General features: G+C 36.8%; 1 protein-coding gene across 3 annotated transcripts in view; it reads left to right on the top strand.

The window, feature by feature from the left end:
• The window catches only part of LOC115213097 (RNA polymerase I-specific transcription initiation factor RRN3-like), an 89,047-nt gene that overhangs the window by 33,216 nt on the left and 34,750 nt on the right, over nt 1–21,081 (top strand). For all 3 annotated transcript variants that reach the window (XM_036503840.1, XM_029782019.2, XM_036503839.1), the window contains exons 14-15: nt 16,145–16,288; nt 17,709–17,784. In XM_036503840.1, the coding sequence (XP_036359733.1) occupies nt 16,145–16,288; nt 17,709–17,784 (220 nt within the window). The remainder of the gene's footprint in view (nt 1–16,144; nt 16,289–17,708; nt 17,785–21,081) is intronic.

Here is a 21,081-nt window from a genome sequence, read left to right as displayed (position 1 = left end):
TCTTGCTGAAACAGACACAGTAGCTAGGGTAGTTTTTCTACCTGGCCAGCTCCTGTTAATCGTCCTACCCATGCATGCATGAAGGATGATGATGATGATGATCTTCCCCTTCCTTTCCATCTGAAGAAAAAGTTACATTGGCTAATGTAGTGCCTCATTTATAAAAAGACAAGATGGTCATGGCTTAGATGCCTTTTTTTGATCTGCTTGATCAGAGATAACTTAATGGCTAAACGGTATGGAAGCATAATGATTCCTGACATGTCTGCACATTCTTTTAAAAAGAATACTTTAAGCCTTTAGCATTCAGATTACCGAAGTATGATGCGATTAGTTATTTTTAGAATGGTATGGTGAGAGGCAGATGTGGCTAGTTTGAGCACAAGATGAGTAGAACATTTGGGCTGGATATGGCTGGTTTTAATGCTAAAGGGTTAAAAACTTTCTGCAATAAGGACCTAACTTAATCTTATTCAACTGCACCAAAGCTTGGCCATTGCGCATCTCAAATAAACAAACCCGTAACATTATTATACACTGATATATTTGGAGAAGTGCTCGTCATAGTCATTACTATTTTCAGAATTTTGAATCCTTCATTAAAACGTAGATTTCTCTCATTCTGTTATTCATACAAGGGATGTGATGTCACTAGATTGTTATGCTTCAGCTAGACTGTGTGTATACATATATATCATCATCATCATCGTTTAACGTCTGTTTTCCATGCTGGCATGGATTGGACAGTTTGACTGAGGTCTGGAGAACCAGATGGTTGCACCAGGCTCCAATCTGATCTGGCAATGTTTCTACAGCTGGATGCCCTTTCTAACGTCAACCACTCCGCTTTTTACGTGCCACCAGCACAGTAGCCAGTCAAGCGGGCCTGGCATCGATCATGTTTGATAGTGCATTTTACGTGCCACTGGCACTGCGACCAGTTAGGAGGTACTGGCATTGGCCTTGTTCGGATGGCGCTTTTTACATGCGACCTGCATGGGGGCCAGTCAGGCAGTCCTGGCATTGATCACGTTCGGATATTGCTTTTTACGTGCCACCAGAACAGGAGCCAGTCAGGGTGCACTGGCCACAGCTATGATTTGGTTTTTCTTGACTCAGCAGGTTTTCTCAAGCATATCATATTGCCTGATGTATCAGGGGTACTCTTAAATGGGCTGGCATTGCAACACTGGCATCAGCCATGGCTGCGATCTCACTTTAGTTGCCAGGTCTTCTCAGTCACGGCATCTTTCCACCAAAGGTCTTGGTCTTCTGTCATTTCCTCTGTGAGGCCCAATGTTCAAAAGTCATGCTTCACCACCTCATCCTATGTCTTCATGGGTCTACCTCTTCCACAGAGAGTGGCACTTCCTCACACAATTGTACTCATCCATACGTAACACATGACCATACCAGTGCAGTTGTCTCTCTTGCATACCAAATTTGAGGCTTCTTATGCTCAACTTTTCTCCCAGGGTGCTTACACTGTCGTGTATGCACGCTGACATTACACGTCCAGCAGATCATACTAGCTTCATTTCTTTGAAGCCTATGCATGTCCTCAGCAGTCATGGCTTTGTTTCACTGCTGTGTAGCATGGTAGTTCGCACACATGCATCATGCAGTCTACCCTTCATCCTGAGCAAGAGGGCCATAGTTGCTTGCAGAGGTAGGGTCTCCCTGAACTTTGTCCAGGCTATTCTTATTCTAGCAGCTACACTCAGAATTCCAGGAGCGTAGTTCCCTCTTCATTTCTGGTATCAACTCCATGGCCACCCCCATGTACACCATGGAAGATACCGGGTTGCTGTTTGACATGCCCATTAAAATCTTCAGTCACACAGATGAGATCATTGTCACTCATCTTTGAAGTAGCCTGCAGAAGAATATCATAAAAGTGATCCTTCTGTTCATGTGATAGTCCTGCTTGTGGGGTATAGGCAGAGATAATTATAGCTATACCATTCTGCAAGACTAACCTGAGTTTAAGTACTCTATCGCACACCCTCACTACCTCTATGACCTTATTTGCCCTCACTCCCTATTCATCACTATTACCTTCCCAGAAGAGTTTATACCTATGTGCAACATTATATATAATTATTTATATTTGTGATACACCATGCCTCTCTTTTGCTGGGCTCAAATCTCATTTGTGGACCTATGAAAAACTAAGCTCTACCAACTACTTCACCTATCTATCTTTGCATACTTGTCAATGCCGTGAGCTCTGCAAGTATGAGACCTCAAAATATATTTTAAGATCTACAAAAGTCAGAATTGCAGCTCTTGGTGGGCCAAAGCAGATATACAATTAATGTGGATGTCTTTTCAAAACGTCGTCTAAAAAGCCAAATCAGACGCAATGATAAATCTAAAGTGGTCAGCAAAAGAGACTAATAGAATGAGTACAAGGCTTAAAAAGAAAAAAAAAGGCCTCGAGGTTGATTTGGCTGCATTCAAATGTCTGGAACAAGTACAGGAAGATAAAAGAAGATAGACATTTAATTTATGGTTTAAAATCAGTAGTTGGCATTAAGCAGCTTTTCTTGATCTTGGAGGTAAAAAACAAAATAACCAGTGCTACAATTGGGATTAATTGACACTGATATTTGGAAAGTCATGTTAGTATATTTTTCAGTATATGCCATTGATAAAAGCTATAACACTAAAATTTCAATATCAGAATAAGTTAAATATGTAATTTTTTCAGTATAGGAGTGACTGTGTGGTAAGTAGCTTGCTTATGAACCACATAGTTCCGGGTTCAGTCCCACTGCGTGGCTCCTTGAGCAAGTGTCTTCTACTATAGCTTTGGGCCGACCAAAGTCTTGTGAGTGGATTTGGTAGACGGAAACTGAAAGAAGCCCGTCGCACACACACACACATATATATATATATATATATATATATATATATATATATATATATATATATATGTTTGTGTGTCTGTGCTTGTCCCCCTAACTTCGCTTGACAACCAATGCTGGTGTGTTTATGTCCCCGTAAAATTAGCGGTTCGGCAAAAGAGACCTATAGAATAAGTACTAGGCTTATAAAGGATAAGTCCTGGGGTTGATTTGCTTGACTAAAGGCGGTGCTCCAGCATGGCCACAGTCAAAATGACTGAAACGAGTAAAAGAGTGTTGTCAGTTGTTCCAGTAGATATAAAATATAAAAAAGGTGGCTGAAAATAAACTTCGTAGTTTAGAATGTTTAAATGATGATGAAGATGATGGGAATAGGCAGTTTATGTGCAACTCAACTTGATTTCGAGCCGGGTCGTCTGCTGCTGGAGAGGACCGATCAGGTAAAGGACCTGGGTATCTTGGTGGATTCCTCCTTTTCGCCTTCGGCCCAGTGCGTTCATGCTGCCAACAAAGCACGCGGAATTCTGTTCTTGATTCGACGGCCATTCGGAATGCTCACAGCAGCCATATTCCTACCACTCCATGTCACGCAGGTGAGACCCATATTGGAGTACGGGATTCAAGCCTCTTCTCCTTATCTCCTCAAAGACATACAGCATCTCGAAAGAGTCCAGAAGCTGGCTACCCGCATGGTTCATGGTCTCAAAAATTTGTCCTACGAAGAAAGGCTGAGGACGCTCGACCTTTATTCTCTTGAAAAACGCCGCCGCCGTGGTGATCTCATTCTCGCCCACAACATCATAAGCGGAAAGTGTAACCTCTCGAAAGAGCTGTTCTTCACTCCTGCTCCAGAGCGTCGGCTGCGGGGTCATTCCGAAAAGCTCTACCTGCGACGATTTCATCTCAATCGAAGGAGAGGAGCTTTCTCCGTCCGGGTTGCGCATCCGTGGAACAAGCTGCCAGACGAGATGGTGAAGATGCCGACGACCGCTTTGTTCAAAGTCTCCCTTGACCTCAAGTGGCCTGAACTCTTTACATGAACACCACCCTGTACTTAACTCTATGTCCCCCTACATGGCCTTGCTATTTGCTTTTGAGCCAAATTAACTAACTAACTAACTAATTCCATGTTTATATGAAGATGTGAACAGTGCATCACTACTTGTTTGGATGCCAAAGAAAGATGCTAAAATTAAGAATGTGTGCTGATTACAAAGTATATGTAAATAAGAATTCAAGCTATTTTCATCTTATTCCTGACTAGCAGTATCGCCCGGCGTTGCTCGGGTTTGTAAGGGAAATAACTATAAAGCATTTTTAGAGAGTTATAGCCAAAAAATAGCAAAAAAAATGGGGAAAGAATTATGGTAAAAATTTTTGAGAGTTAGAAAGGTCGAGTTGCGTCCCCTAGACAGCCTGTGGTTTGTGTTTCTGATTCTCGACCCCATGTCGAATTTATCGATTTTTTTCAGAACTGGGGTACTTTTCAAAATTTTCTCTGCGTTAGTTTTGAATTATGACATTGGGCTGTGTGTGTGTCAAGTTTCATCAGAATCGGTTGAAAGCCGTGGTCAGGGTGAGGGTACAACCTAACAGACACACAGAAACACACACAGACAAACTGCCGTTTATATATAGAGAGATTTTGAAACAATGTTCCCTGATACAGTTCTATATTTAAGAGATGAGGAATTATGTGCATTATTTACATTCAACGGATATCAAACAAGATTAGGACAAATATCTGTTGAATGTAAATAATGTAAATGTTCCCTGATATTTAAGGAGCAAGTTTTAGTGCCTCTCCATTCACACTTGTGAGGTGGGTGTAATAGTTGATAAGCAAATTTTCAGAACTGCTATCACTACCTTATGGAGAAAAGTATGTGTAAAAATTGATCAGAATTATAGGCGTAGGAGTGGCTGTGTGGTAAGTAGCTTGCTTACCAACCACATGGTTCCGGGTTCATTCCCACTGCATGGCACCTTGGGCAAGTGTCTTCTATTATAGCCTTGGGCTGACCAAAGCCTTGTGAGTGGATTTGGTAGATGGTAACTGAAAGAAGCCCGTCGTATATGTATATATATACATATATATATATGTATGTGTGTGTATATGCTTGTGTGTCTGTGTTTGTCCCCCCAACATCGCTTGACAACCGATGCTGGTGTGTCTACGTCCCCGTAACTTAGTGGTTCGGCAAAAGGGACCGATAGAATAAGTACTAGGCTTACAAAGAATAAATCCTGGGGTCGATTTGCTCGACTAAAGGTGGTGCTCCAGCATGGCTGCAGTCAAATGACTGAAACAAGTAAAAGAGTAGAAAAAGGCACAAAGTTGGCATGCAAAAATATCAAAAAAGTAGGATGTTTTTGAAGAAGGAAACAATCACCCAATTCCTTGCTTTTTGTTTCCGAAAGTCTGCCAATCAACTATTACCTCCCACCTCATGAGTGTAATAATTACTAATCCTTTAGTAAATATAAGTTTCACTGTTGATAATAGGCAAGGACTAATGTTTCTTTCCTCAGTTGATTTTCAAAAGGATTTTGGCAGATTGGTTCTGATTTGTTCTGTAAGAAATTGCATGCAGTATTTAGTCATTAGATTGTAGCTGGGCCTCAAAAGTTGCAGCCCCATTCTCCAACTTTGTATGGAGTTCATAATTAGACATCTGGGTAACTTACTCATCTTTGCACCCTCCCCATCTAAAAAACAAAAGAAAAATGAAAGAAAGTGTAGTCACTGCTTGCCTTAAAAGTATCCAATATATTGATTACTCCAAATGAATGCATTAATCAGGCATCTTCCAAAGATTTTCTAGGAATGACTATTTCAAATGATGGGATCAAGCCACCATATAGTCTAATAGACAAGATCTGTCCAGCCATCTTCTCCAATCACTCTTCCTGAGAGGTTTGTTGGAGTAGAAGCCTCAGGCACCTCTTTTATTGGGTTCTATTAGAATCGACTGTTAGACTTTCTGGCTGGAGTTTTGAGCAGGACAAAGTGAGACTATGGATATTATCCAACCATCCTGTTCTTGGCCTACCCTCAAGTTTTGTGCTGGTCGGCTCAACTTGAAGAATCTGTTTTGTGTTTCTTTCCTGCAACATTCTAATCATGCATATGTAGTACATGGGCTGTGATCTCTCAATGCGGAGAAGTAGCAATTTGACCTGGAGAGACTCCCTGATCTCCAAGCTGTGCATCCTGTCAAGTAATGTTACTTCAGAGATCTTTTGGAGGAACTCCTGTTTTGGCCAGAAAGAATGAGTACTAATGGATGAATTGAAACAATTACTTGAAAGAGAAAAATTTTAGATATTTGAAGGCTGGCAAACTATTGTTACCAACAGTTTATTCCAAAATTTTCGGACGTTGAGCATCTTCTTGCAGTTTAAATGATTGTTTTTTCTTGGGTTTACATACAAATAGGTACATGCATGGCTGTGTGGTAAGAAGCTTGCTTCCCAGCCACATGGTTCTGGGTTCAGTCCTATTACGTGGCACCTTGGGTAAGTGTCTTCTACTATAGCTTCAGGCTGACCAAGGCTTTGTTAGTGAATTTGGTAGATGGAAACTGAAAGAAACATGTCATTATATATATATATGTATGTATGTATGTATGTATATGTATGTATAAAGCATGTTTCTTTGTATATACCTGTGTGTGAGTCTTTCTTTCTGTGTTTGCCCCCCCTTCTCTAAAAATCACTGCTTGACAATCTGTGTTTATGTCCCCGTAACTTAGCAGTTTGGCAAGAGGCTGACAGGATAAGTACTAGGCTTTAAAAAAAGTCCTGGGGTTGATTTGTTTTGACTAAAATCCTTCAAGGTGGTGCTCCAGCATGGCTACAATCAATTGACAAACAAGTAAAAGGATAAAAGAATAAATATTTGGAAATGTGTTGATCATAGTCTCACAGTCACTTTTATTAATTTCCAGTAGGAGCTTGGAGAACAAGGGAATACCTGTTTTCCATTTTCTCTAAATTTGACTTCCCAACTAGAGTAGTACCAGACAGTGGATGAGAAGTCATTAAAATACTGGTTAAACATAATTGTAAGATAATTGGAAGTCTTACTCAAAATTCAAACTCTAATGGCGCAGTAGATAGAGCTGTGCTAACAATCAAATCTGCATTAAAAGGTTACAGTTATTAATTGGAAAGTTTGATGATTATTTACTTAAGATTTTGTTCAACCAACTTATTAATGCCTCAATTGCATGCAAGTTACGAGATGAGAAATTACTTGGCAGACGGTTAAGAGTAGCAGTAATTTGTTTTCACTAGATTGGACAAATGGTTCATTATAAGAACAATATAATGAAATTTCTTACAGATACACATTATCTGATATGTGCTGGCAGAAACACAGCCTGGATTAAACGAGATGAAAGGACTCAGATAGTGTCAGTTAAACAAATAGCTCTTAAATATCGTTCCCCAAGCACGTTTGCTAATCACGATAATGTTATCATTAGGCCAACATCACCAGCTTTTTTTATCTCCTGCAGAGCTACTGAATGATAATGTGATCTCCAATAATGTATCTAGCAAGTCATCATCATCAAATTCTCTACCTTCTATTCTAATATTCAACCTACAACACCCCACCACAGCAAACACTACTAAATCATTACTAATCCTTGCGTCAATATAGGAGTTCCATACTCACAAAGGGAATTTGAAGGCCACAAAGGTATAATGACTTGCAAGATGTTTGTTTCGTAGTTGGAATAATATATGTATAGTCCAACCCATGCCAGCATGGAAAGCAGATGTTAAAAGACAATGATATTCTAGATAGTTGGTTGTTTTGTTTCGTAGTTTATTAAGTTCTGCACACTATAGCTATCTACCCTAGCTGTGGTCGAGCTGGCAGAAGCGTTAGCACTCTGTGTGAAATGCTTAGCGGTATTTCGTCTGCCACTACGTTCTGAGTTCAAATTCCGCCGAGGTTGACTTTGCCTTTCATCCTTTCGGGGTCGATTAAATAAGTACCAGTTACACATTGGGGTCGATATAATCGACTTAATCCGTTTGTCTGTCCTTGTTTGTCCTCTCTGTATTTAGCCCCTTGTGGGTAGTAAAGAAATAGGTATCATTGTTATGTTAATGTTTTGGCATTGTATGCTTGCACTTAGCCAAGGTTATTTAAGGTGTCTGTTAGTTTGGGAACTTATTGACTTAATCCTTTCATATTTAAACTTGTCATATCCACATACAATATTCTAAAAGTAAACAATCATACCATTTAAATCTTAAAGCTATGAGATAATGTATAATTAACACAGCAGTATGAATAAATAAGTAATTACATTTGACAGTGTAATCTGAATTCTATAGGGTTCAAGTGGCCTTAAGTAATTATTGTAAAAAGAAGTTGCTCTCACCCCAAACTCCTTACATCATTACTCTTACTCAGCACTTCCTGTCTCTTGGATCTAACTTAGCAATTTCTGCCTTTTAGTACCTAACTGAAACCAGGCATAACATCATCCATTTCAAGATAGGTTAGTTGATATATTACAAATGGTATTTGACTGTAAAAATCTTTTCTCTTGTAAAAATAGTTGATGTGAAATATGTGTATTTGTGGAACAACCCTGTTGAACCCAATGCAAAAAAAAGAAACATGAGGAAAAACAGCTATGATAGCACATGATGAATGAACACATAAAATTAAAAAAAACAGTTTCAGAGATGATAAAGAATGGACAAAGATTTATTATTCAAAACACAAGAGATTTAACTGTTGGTTTTTGCTAGTGTTGTCTCTCTCTAGTTTTATACTCACTTAGTCTTATTTACCAAGAGCTCCACATCTTGTCAGTTTATTATTTATTGGAACATTTTGGCTGCTTATCTTTCTTTTCTTTTTTCGTTACTTTATTTTCTTTCTTTGTTTTTTTTATTAAGAAAAATTTCTTTTTTAAATTCTGATATAAAATGGCGTTTTGTAGACTGTTTCTGATCTCTCTGTCTGTGTGTGCATGTGTGTTTTATCTTCGAAAATTATAATAAATTTTTGGTTGTTATGTCTTCCCCTGTTCTACCAAATACTTATTTTTCTTTCCTTAGAACTTTTTTATCTTGCTTAAGGGGTGCAGTGATAAGAATGAAGCAGCATAGGCTTTTTGTTGTTATTGGTTTGTTGTCATGAGTACATACTATCAGTTAAAAAAAAAAAAAACAACTCCCAAAGCCTTTGCTAGTTATTCTTGGATTCAGATAACATGAGTTTGTTGAGTAGAAAACATTGACTTCATATTACTTATAATCTGTTGTGATTCTGCTATAAATCATAAGAGAAAAGACAAAATAGAATTTAAGAAAATGATTACTTGTTGCTCATAGATTCCGTTCCATCCTTTTAGATGTTTTGTGCCACATACAGCTGAGATAGAAATTCTTATTTTATTGATGTCTATGGCATTATGTTGGTGGTTGTTTAACCCGGGTCAGCCTTGACTCAGCAAACATTTGAGCAAAATATTCCAACCATTACCATATCTTTTTTTTTCTGTTTTTTTTTCTTTTTTTTTCTTTCTGTTTTTTCAATGTATCTGAGATTGTTATCCACATTGTGTTCAACCTTATTTAACCTTTTGTTACCATATTTCTGTTGAAAAACACTACCTTTGTTGAAATCGTCATCGTTTAACGTCCGCTTTCCATGCTGGCATGGGTTGGACGGTTCAACTGGGGTCTGGGAAGCCGGGAGGCTGCACCAGGCTCAGTCTGATCTAGCAGTGTTTCTACAGCTGGGTGCCCTTCCTAACGCCAACCACTCCGTAAGTGTAGTGGGTGCTTTTTACGTGCCAAGCGAGGCTGGCAACAGCCATGATCGGATGGTGTTTTTTACGTGCCACCGGCACGGAGGCCAGTCAGGGCAGTGCTGGCAACGGCCACATTCAGATGGTTCTCTTACATGCCACCGGCACTGGTATCACAATTACAATTTCCATTGATTTTGATCGATTTTGATTTCACTTGCCTCAGCAGGTCTTCACAAGTAATATTCGAAATAGATTCTGAATATCATGAAGTCACAGGTTTGGTTTTGTGTGGCAAGAAGTTTGCTTCTCAACCACATGGTTTTGAATTTAGTCCTGCAATATGGCACCTTCGGCAAAATATCTTCTATATAGCCTTGGGTCAACTAAAAGACAGTAAATTTGAAAGAAACCCATCATATCTGTGTGTGTGTTAGTTACTGTCTCTTTGACTTGACACTGCATGGTAGTTATAAGCAAGTGTCACCATCATAGAAGCAGTGTTCTTCATTTCCAGTCTTCCATGAAAACTTGTCTGATTGTGGGGAAATATATCTCATACTTTGAAACCGGTGAGGGTTGGTAACAGGAAGGGCATCAGGCTATGGAAAATCTATCTCAACAAATTCTATCTGATCCATATGAGCATGGAAAAGTGGACATTAAAATGATGATGAAAGGATTTAGTAAAACTTTGATGTCATTAATTGGATGTTTGAAACATAAATTAACATGAAATTTTGATTTGAATGGTTTTAGTTTTGATCACTTTTAAGATAAATGTTTGTATTATTAAGATAAAACAAGGGTAGTAAAAGCAGATTGATATCAAAAGGGGTAAGATGGTAGGGCTTAACTTGGTTGCTATTTCTAGCAAAGCAACAGCCACATAAGAGCATTTCAGGAGTTTTGTTCAGGAGTGGATTGCTCACTTAGTACCCATTCTTTTTTTTTTCTATTTTTATGGCATAGTTTAGGAAGGGCAGTTGCACATGACTTATTGCAGGGCTTCCAAGATTGAGGAAATCTCTAAGGTTTATGCTTACCATGAACATCTGAGATAAAAAAAAAAAAAAAAAAAGTGGGCTGCATGGAGAGTATTTCAGAAGGTTAGTGTTTGGGGGAAGAAGGATGGGGAGAAGAGATTAATATTGTGCTTGCTGAATGAGACACAGTCAGGCTAACTTTAACCCTTCGTTACCAACCCGGCTGAAACTGGCTCTGGCTCTGAGTACAAATGTCTTGTTTCCATAAGTTTAAAATTAAAACCTTCCACCAAACCTTAGTCACAATTTATGTTCCTAACACTAGCTTAATGATAACCAAGTTATTTTACTAAATTCTTTGTAATATTTAAAGTAATTGAAAGAAACAGCATTTCAAAATTAAAACAGTAACGGAAGGGTTAACAAGACACTTATTGACTTTACAGTAATGCTACTGTTTTCTTCAAGAAATCTACCATGATGCTATGTAATTTACCCTGAGCTAGATGGACTTATCTGTAGACACAATATGGTGCCAGTGATATATGTACTGCCAAACCCATATAACTAATTATTTGACTGCATTTCTATCAGCTAGCCAATCTGTACACCTCTCAGCCCATATACAGATACATTTTGATAAAAAAAAAATCCTATATCGATTCAAATATATAATTAATATCTTAAAGAGTGAAATATATCTAAATGTTGTTTGAAATGAGTTGCTGAGATTACAAGTTTTCAGACAATCTTTTAAGACAGACATAGCCAATCCCTTTTGACAAGTGGGTTGCACAAGGCATTGTTCATCCTCATGCAGGCCATACTACTTAAATAATTCAAGGTGATTTTTCATTGACCTTTCAGAAAGTCCCACATGCTACAGTTTACCTGTGGCTGTCCTAAGAGAAGACTCTTTTCCTGATATTTATTTCAATGCTACATTTCAGTTGGTTTGATCTAGGATTGTATATAAAGTGTCTTAGTCCTGGATGTATTCATAGGACTAGACTAGATTGAAACTAAAAATTATTATTTCTAAATATAAAAAGTAATAATATTCTTGTTCATTTGGCTAGTAATTATACTTAACTAGCAGTATTGCTCGGGTTTGTAAGGGAAATAACTATATAAGCATTTTTAGAGAGTTACTTCCCTTGTATAACCCGAGCAAAAATCATTAAAAATGCGGAAAAATGATGGTAAATTTTTTTTAAATCGTAGACTCATCGTAGACACGCGCTAATACCCAGAAGGGCTCGATATGAATGACGACTATAAGATACCTGCTTTTGGTTAAGCTGCACCGCAAAATGTGGGAGTAGTTAGGAATCTAAATCGGAGGAGACAGAGTCTCACACACACAACTTCAATTTTATATATAAAGATATAGGTGCTGGCATGGCCATATGTTGAAGAAGTTTACTTCATAACCACATAGATCCAGGTTCAATCTTACTGTGTGGTACTTTGTACAAGTGTCTATCGTTCTATCATAGATATGATTTGTCTCATGCCTTTTAAGTGATATGAGGTAGCTGGAAACCTGATGGATGAAGTGTAGCTGTTGATGGAGGGCAGTCTTAATGTGTTGCCTTGTTTAAAACCACACATTTTTGTTGCGTACTTTTAGTGGAGCTCACTCTATTGCAAAAATCATTCAAATCTCTTTGTGGAAAACGTGATATCCTGGTGAGCAACCTGATGCAGCAACTGTGCTTTGTTTTCTTCCTCCCTTTCCCCCCATGTATCTCCTGCAAACGGTCATAAGGCACTGTCCTTTCAAGTCTGACTTAGATTTTTAGCATATTTTGAAAGCTCTACACATATGGAAATTAATATTTATGGTGGTGGGTAAAATATGTATATACTCTTTTACTCTTTTCAGTCATTTGACTGGGGCCATGCTAGAGCACCACCTTTAGTCGAGCAAATCGACCCCGGGACTTATTCTTTGTAAGCCCAGTACTTATTCTAGCTGAACCGCTAAGTGACGGGGACGTAAACACGCCAGCATCAGTACTCAAACAATGCTAGAGGGACAAATACAGACACACAAACATACACACACACACACACACACACACACATGTATATATATATATATATATATATATAACAGGCTTCTTTCAGTTTCCATCTACCAAATCCACTCACAAGGCATTGGTCGGCCCGGGGCTATAGCAGAAGACACTTGCCCAAGATGCCACGCAGTGGGACTAAACCCGGAACTATGTGGTTGGTAAACAAGCTACTTACCACACAGCCACTCCTGTGCCTATGTATATATGTATATATATATTTTTTTGCTAAATAATTATAGCAATAAAAGTTTATTTCTTTATTCCACATTTTAAATGTTTACTTGAGCAGATGTCAAAAGTTTAAATTTAGATATTTTAGCTGAATTTTTAATTCTTCATTTAGTTGTTTTATTTAATATATTATTTAAGGCTACAACCTCCCACTGGCAATAAAGTCTTATTCATCTGTGTAGAATGGTGCTGACATTAAAGAACTTCTAGATTCTTCTTCGTAAAAGAACACTTTGTACAGGTTGGAATTTTATCGAGCTGACTGCATTTCTTGCTATAATTCTCTGCTGTAGTGTCTGCTAGTTTTCAGTGTTTGGGAACGGTGTCAAGGTTATTTATTTTCTTGTCTAGGTGCCAAAATTGCTAAATATTAATTCTCTATTATCTCAGATAGATGTAAGTTTTTCATGTTATATGTCTATTTCTATTGATATTGTCTGTGGAATATTATTAGCTTACTTCTTTTCTTGTTAATTACGTTTATTTATTTTATCTCAATTTATACAATTAGTTTCAGTTGGCTGAAGAAGCTGGTTAACTCTTATCACTCACAATGTTTTCATATTCTTACCATGAAAAAAATAAAACTTGGATAAAAGAAAAAATTCTTTTTATCCTCTTAGAAGGCCAGATTGCAATATGAAGGAATTCAGAATGAAAAAAAAAACCAAAAAAACCAACAAAAAGTAAAATTTAGGGAGGATTAACAGATGTTATTGTTAGGAATGTAGTACAAGTGAATACCATGTCTTAGCCTTTTGTGATGTAGCAGTGTTAATGAAATAAAAATATTATGCATGCATGAGTATGCACACACATAATACACATTGATATAAAGAATTTAATTTAAGTTAGAGACCTTTCAAGATTACAATTTACTGCAATTTTATCTTATGAATTATCAAAATTGCATAATAGGAGGTGCATTTGAAGAGAAGGAAAACTAAAATAATTTTTTTTTGTATACCACAAAATGTGTCAGCTCAGTATATAAAGGATGAGATAGCATATAAGATAAAAATAGAAGTCCTTTCCTTGCATTGCTGTTTCAACCTCATCAATGCTATGTCTTCTCTTCTCCTGCTCTGTTTCAGACTGATCAATTAATCAAACAGTTGAATTAATTGGTTCAATGATTAACAAACTGAATAATAATCCTTTCTGCTATAGGTACAAGGGGCTAAGGGGCTGGTTGATTATGATTCTGGTGCTCAGCTGGTATTTATTTTATCGACCCTGAAAGTTGACCTTGGAAAATTGAACTTAGAAAGATGGAACAAAATACTGCTAAGCAATATGTCTGGTGTGCTAATGATTCTGCCTGTTCATTGCCATAACCGACTGACTAATAATAAAAGAAGCGAAATAGAGCCTGTGTGTGTGTGTGTGTTTTTATTAGCATAATGACCCTCCCAAGACACAGTAAAAAAATTATGCAGTAAGAGAAAATTTTAGATTAGAATTCTGGATGTCTTATGCTAAGAAATGGGTGTATTTTGTGCATTTGGCTTTGCACTACATTGTTTCATTTTTCTTAATAAATATCTGTAGTAAAGCAAATGTTGGGTTTCATAACGGTTTGGATTTATTTATAAGTCATGTAGGTTTGAAACTGTCACAATGAATGTGCTTGATGTTTTGATAAGGTTTTTTTTTTTTTTTATTAAAAATTGTCTTGAAGATTTGAAGTCATGTTAAAAACAAATACTTTAAGAATTTAATTTCTTGAGAGGGTTTAAAGTGTTGCTCAGTAATATGATACAGGCATTTTTAAAAACTTAAACAAAATGGTATATTGTATTAAATATTAGGCAAAATGAAATAATGTAAAGCATGGCATAAGAATTAAAAATCAAAAACTATCAGGTTTGACTGTGTGGTTAACAAACTTGCTTTGCAACTATGTGGTTTCCAGTTCAGTCCCACTGTTTGGCACCTTGGTCAAGTGTCTTCTATATCCTTGTATTGTGAGTGAATTTGGTGAAACTGGAAATCTCATGTATATGTGTGTGCGTTTGTGGTTACTTCCCCATCCTACAGCAAATGTTGCTTTATTTATGTCCCCATAATGAAGCAGTTAGGTAAAAAGGGATATAATAAGTACCAGACTTCTACAGAAATAAGTACTGGGAAAATTTGACAGCTAAACCTGTGAAGGGGGTTTCAATGCATAGCCACAGTCCATTAGCCTAAATGAGTTACAGACAAAAGATATGTGATGAATGTTAACACAGTACATGATGAGAGTATCTTCAATTTCGGTTTAGTTCATTCATCTGTTTTTATTTACATTTTGATAGTATATTGTTGTTTGACTATAACTATATGGTTTAAATAAATTTTAAAGAAGTGGATAATATATTTTTAAGCTTTATTGGAATAAATAATATAAGTTGGCTAAAGAAAAAAAATAATGCTGTCATACAAGGAAAGTATGAAATAAATATATTTTGCTTTAACAATTAAAAAAAATGCCTGACAAACTATTTTGTTAGTTTCTTGGTTACATGTCAATAGAATAAATATTCACAACAAAAGCAACTGAAGAACAACAAAAACATTGTGTTGATTTTGAAATAAAATATTTAAGTTTTTGTAAATATGAAGAAAACAATTGTTTTTGGACTTGTAAATGAAATATTTACATGTAAAATTTCATCTTTGGTAAGATGCCCATGCTACCATGGAAGTTGGGCATTAAACAATGATGATGATGATAAGAAGTAAAAGTATTTTAACTCTTTCAGTATATGAGGATATTTGATTAATTTCGAGAACAAGCTTAATGAATTAATCCTTTTTTTTTTGTTTTTTGTTGCCATATTGATTGTTCTTGGCTTGTGTAAGAGCTGTGTAACTAATATGAAAATGAATATGATTATCATCATCAGTATTTAACGTTTACCAAATCCACTCACATGAATTTGGTGAAAATATCAATATTCACTTACATTTGCATGTACATATACATACGTACATGCATACACATATGCTTGGAAACTGGTTATGGTTGGTGAGAGGAAGGCCCACCGGCCATAGAAAATCTGCCATGACAAAAACTCTGCTGAACCCATGCAGGCAGGGAAAAGTGAATGTTAAATGATGAGGATTATGACTATAATGTTGATGCTGTCCAAGTTGTAGCATGGAAAGGAATCAATGAATGGTATTTTTCTTTATCTTTTCAGACTCTACCAGTTGGCAATGTGTGACACTATTATTGAGAAAAACCGACGTGAAATTCTCAAAGAAGAATCATTTCAGATTGCTTATGTGGACAGAGATTGTATTCTAAACTCTTTCTTTCCTTTTGATCCGTATTTATTATCAAGGTAAGCTTTATTGTTTTTGTTGTTTGGAAGGAACTTTTACAAAACAGAATCAGGAGTCTTTGAACTTGTACAATAGATTATTCTCTCCCTCAAGCCATGTTAACCACTCATTGCATTCCTCTCCCCTCACTCTCCTTTCATTTTCTCATGAACTTCTCTTAAGCTTTGAATATATATAAAAATATTTTGTGTGGCATAGGTACATGAGTGGCTGTATGATAAGAAGCATGCTTCCCAACCACATGGTTCTGGGTTCAGTCCCACTGCATGGCATTTGGGCAAGTGTCTTCTACTGTAGTCTCAGACCAACCAAAGCCTTGAGTGGATTTGGTAGATGGAAACTGAAAGAAGCTTGTCATATATATGTGTGTGTGTATGTATATATATATGTGTGTGTATGTATATATATATGTGTGTGTATGTATATATATATGTGTGTGTGTGTGTGTATGTATATGTGTGTGTGTGTATATGTATATATATATATATGTGTATCTTTGTGTTTGCTTGTCCCTCCCACTACTGCTTGACAACCAGTGTTGGTGTGTTTATGTTCCTGTAACTTAGCAGTTGAGCAAAAGAGATGAATAGAATAAGTACTAGGATTACAAACAATAAGTCCTGGGGTTGATTTGTTTGACTAAAAACAAAAAAACAGGAAACTCCTGGTGCTCCATGGGTGCAGTCAAATGATTGAAACAAGTAAAAGTATTAATATTGTCTTGTGGGGTTTCCATCTCCTCTGCCTCTGTTGTGGGCGAGAATGTTGAAGTTGTTGACTGCTTCACACATTTCAGCAGTATGATCCATAGCAGCATTAGCTGTGAATCTGAACACCCATCCGCTTCTCACATTAAACACTTGCTCTGAACTTAGTACCTCTTATCTTCTACATATTCTCCCTCTCCTTCAGATTACTAGAATATATTCCACATTTCATTAGCTATTTCTCAGTTGTGATCAGATTATATTAGGATCAAAACGGAATCAACTCTTTATAATATGTAATGCTCTCTGCTTCCTGAAGTTTTATGTTCTTGATTCTATATTTGTAAGCCTTACCCATAGCCGCTGGTACCGAAACCCTTTAGCTTTTAAACCGGCCAAATCCAGCTCAAATATTCTACACGTTTTACACTCAAATTGGCCATATCTAACCTCTCACACCTAACCTACGCTAATATTTTAAAAATAATCAAATCCTCGAAACCTCAAAGCTATAAGATAATGCAAGATTAATTCAAAACTACTTGAATAAAGCAGTATTACATTTGACAGAGTAATCTGAACACTCAAGGGCTTATATACCTCTGTTCTGGGCCAACCTTTACATATGTGAGAGAAAATGAATGTTAAATCTTTGAAAATTGTATTGTTTCACCCTCAATCTTTTTCTTTTCTATTTGTTTTGTGAATATAGGTCTAGTCTTTTTATCCAACCAATATACAGAGAATATGACACAACAGTTCCTAACAATCAAACTACATATCTAAAGGTTTGTACACTACTTTATTATTTTTGTTCATGAAATTTAGTTTCATTGTTTTTTTATTTTATTAAGAGTTAATGAAAAAAAAACCCAGCTGTTAGAAGAATTTTGCCTTAAAATCAAATCTATTTCGATTTTCACTGAAAAAAAGATTTTTTTGTTTTTGAAATTTTAAACTGCCTGTTTCAGACTGCTGTTATATTGTAGGGAAGACATATAGCTCTGTGGTTAGGGTATTTGGCTTACAATCATATGGTTGTGAGTTCAATTCTGGCAACAAGTGTCCTTGAGCAAGACACTTTATTTCATGCTTATCCAGTTCATTCAGCTGGCAAACATGAGTAGTACTTGTATTTAAAAGGCCAGCCTTGTCGCACTCTGTGCCACACAATCTCCCTGAGAACTATGTTAAGGGTACACATGTCTCTGGAGTGCTCAGCCACTTGCACGTTAATTTCATGAGCAGGCTGTTCCATTGATCAGATCGGCTGGCACCCTCATTGTTGTAACCGATGGAAGGCCAGTTATACTCTAGTAGTGACCATGGAGAGAGATTAAATCCAATATCTTTTGAAAAATCTGAAGGTGAATGTTCAGTTCAAAAAGAAATTCAACAAACTATAAGACGAAAGTGATAAAAAATGGTTTGATATTGACAGAGAATAAAAATCTAAAATATAGCCAATGGACAGTAGCAGGAGGAAGGCATCTGTGAAATATATCCTTTCAAATACTTGGGAAGCTTCCTAGAGATTGTTGATAGCTTTCATTACAGCAGAGGTAAGCATTCTGAATGTGTAGCTGCCAGAATAAGGAGATGGGTAGGGAAAGCTCTTACTTCTGTTGAAAATAAGTAAATTCTGTGTCTGAGTAAAGGACAGGTCGTCTGATGCTTGTATATGAAGTGTGTTATTGTATGACAGTGAAACATGGCAACTAAATGTAGAGGGTTTTTTTTTGCTGTTTGTCTTTAGTCTTGAGGCAAGTCAGTGCCTATGACTAGTTAAAGGGCCCCCAGGACTGGTGGGAGGGAGGAAAAGTATCTTCAAATTGGGAACCTGGCTGGGACTCTGTTAAAGGTGTCAGGAAGTTTTGTTAAACTGGATGACAGGTTAAGTTTACCACCAAAGTAGACACTGTGGGATTTGAACTAAAAACACAAGGAGTTTGAACAAATATTGCAAGGCTTCTAATCCAATGTTCTTACAGTTTTGCCAATTTACCATCTTGGATTGCTAATTTCCTAACAACACCTGAAATGATGATGGGCAAATTTGACAAAGGCAGGGTTTGAACTCGAGAGTGCAGAGAGGTTCAGAAATAACAAACATTTCCAAGTCTTCTGTCTGCTGCTTTAATGAATGTCAATTCCTTACCAAGGCTGGAAAGAACTGAAGCAAGCATGCACCACTGGTTGTGCAATGTTAGTGTCTATGAATGATGGAAAACAAAGGATGAAAGTGAAAATTGGCTTTAACAGTGACACAATGTGCAATGCAAAAGAAATAGATGGTTGTGTTGGAACAGTCATGAAGCCTAGGACAAATAATGTACCAAGCAATCCAAGTGGAAGAATTCTTTTATTCTTTTACTTGTTTCAGTTATTTGACTGTGGCTATGCTGGAGCATCACCTTAAAGGGGTTTTTCAGTTGAAGAAATCAACCCCATGGTTTGTTCTTTATAATCCTTAGTGCTTATTCTATTGATCTCTTTTGTTGAACCTCTAAGTTACAGACATAAACACACCAACATCGTTTGTCAAGCGATGGTAAGGACACACACACAAATATATACAAGCTTTCAGTTTCTGTCTACCAAATCTATCCACAAGGCTTTGGTCGACCTAAGGTTGTAATAGAAAACACTTGCATTATTTTCAACATCTGTGAACTTATGAGAGTTTAAAACTAAACAAAACAAGTTATAGAAAATAAATAATAATAAAAAGAATTTTTTTCCCTCTTTTTTTCATTTTATTTCTTCCTAATATTTAGACATCAAAATAATTTTATCAGATTACCTGCTGTCAGAAGAATATTTTTATGTGTAGCTGGAGAGGCTAATAAAAATATGACATTTCAGAATATTTTAATTTATGATTCTGAACAGTTTTAGTACTTTGACCCACTTTGCTAAATGCTGCAGATGATTACTAGCAACAAGATATTGGAAAAGACATTGGAAGTGAATAATGGATATCTCCATCATTAAGAGTACAATCACTCTTAATATATAGCTCAATGAGGAGCAAGATTTGTTGGTGGAACAACTTGAAATTGACTTGAGTGAGAGAGTCCGGCTGTGTGGTAAGAAGTTAGCTTCCCAATGATACAGTTTGGGGTTCAGTCTCACTGTGCGGCACCTTGGGGAAATGTCTTCTACTATAGCCTCAGGCTGACTAATATCTTGTGAATGGATTTGGTAGATAGAAACTGAAAGAAGCCTTATATATATATATATATATATATATAAAGAATAAAAGTTTTGAATGGTACAACAATGCACTATAATACAGACAATGGGCTATATACCTGTTGTAATTTAGTCATCCATAGTCTGATATGATATTTCAGAATAATATTCCTTCTTCAGACATTCTTAGATGGAGGCAGCAGCGACTCCATTTAAGAATATCTGAAGAAGGAATATTATCCCGAAATATCATATCAGACTATGGATGACTAAATTACAACAGGTATATAGCCCATTGTCTGTATTATAGTGCATTGTTGTACCATTCAAAACATTTTATTCTTTACAAACAATACACAGTGCTTCAAGCGAACTACAATACTCTCCTATATATATATATATATATATATATATATATATATATATATATATATAGAGGAGCACTCCGTCGGTTGCGACAACGAGGGTCCTAGCTGATATGATCAACGGAACAGCTTGCTTGTGAAATTAATGTGCAAGTGGCTGAGCACTCCACAAACACGTGTACCCTTAACGTAGTTCTCGGGTAGATTCAGCATGACACGGAGTGTGACAGGTCTGGCCCTTTGAAATACAGGTACTACTCATTTTTGCCAGCTGAGTGAACTGGAGCAACGTGAAATAAAGTGTATCTTGCTCAAGGACACAACATACCGCCAGGAATTGAACTCACGGCCTTACGATCATGAGCCAAATGCCTCTAACCACTTAGCCACGTGCCTTCACAATATATATATATCACCCTTCAATCATTGGGTGATATACTGTACTTGTTAAGACCTGTTGAACCGAGTGAAATAGTAGTCATGGCCGAAGCCAGTGCTATCTGACAGGCACCTAAGTCGGTGGCA

Source organism: Octopus sinensis, linkage group LG6 (assembly GCF_006345805.1).
Source record: "Octopus sinensis linkage group LG6, ASM634580v1, whole genome shotgun sequence".
NCBI classification, from domain to species: domain Eukaryota; kingdom Metazoa; phylum Mollusca; class Cephalopoda; order Octopoda; family Octopodidae; genus Octopus; species Octopus sinensis.
The sequence above is the reverse complement of the archived record's forward strand: the minus strand, read 5'-3'. Positions and strand labels throughout refer to the sequence as shown.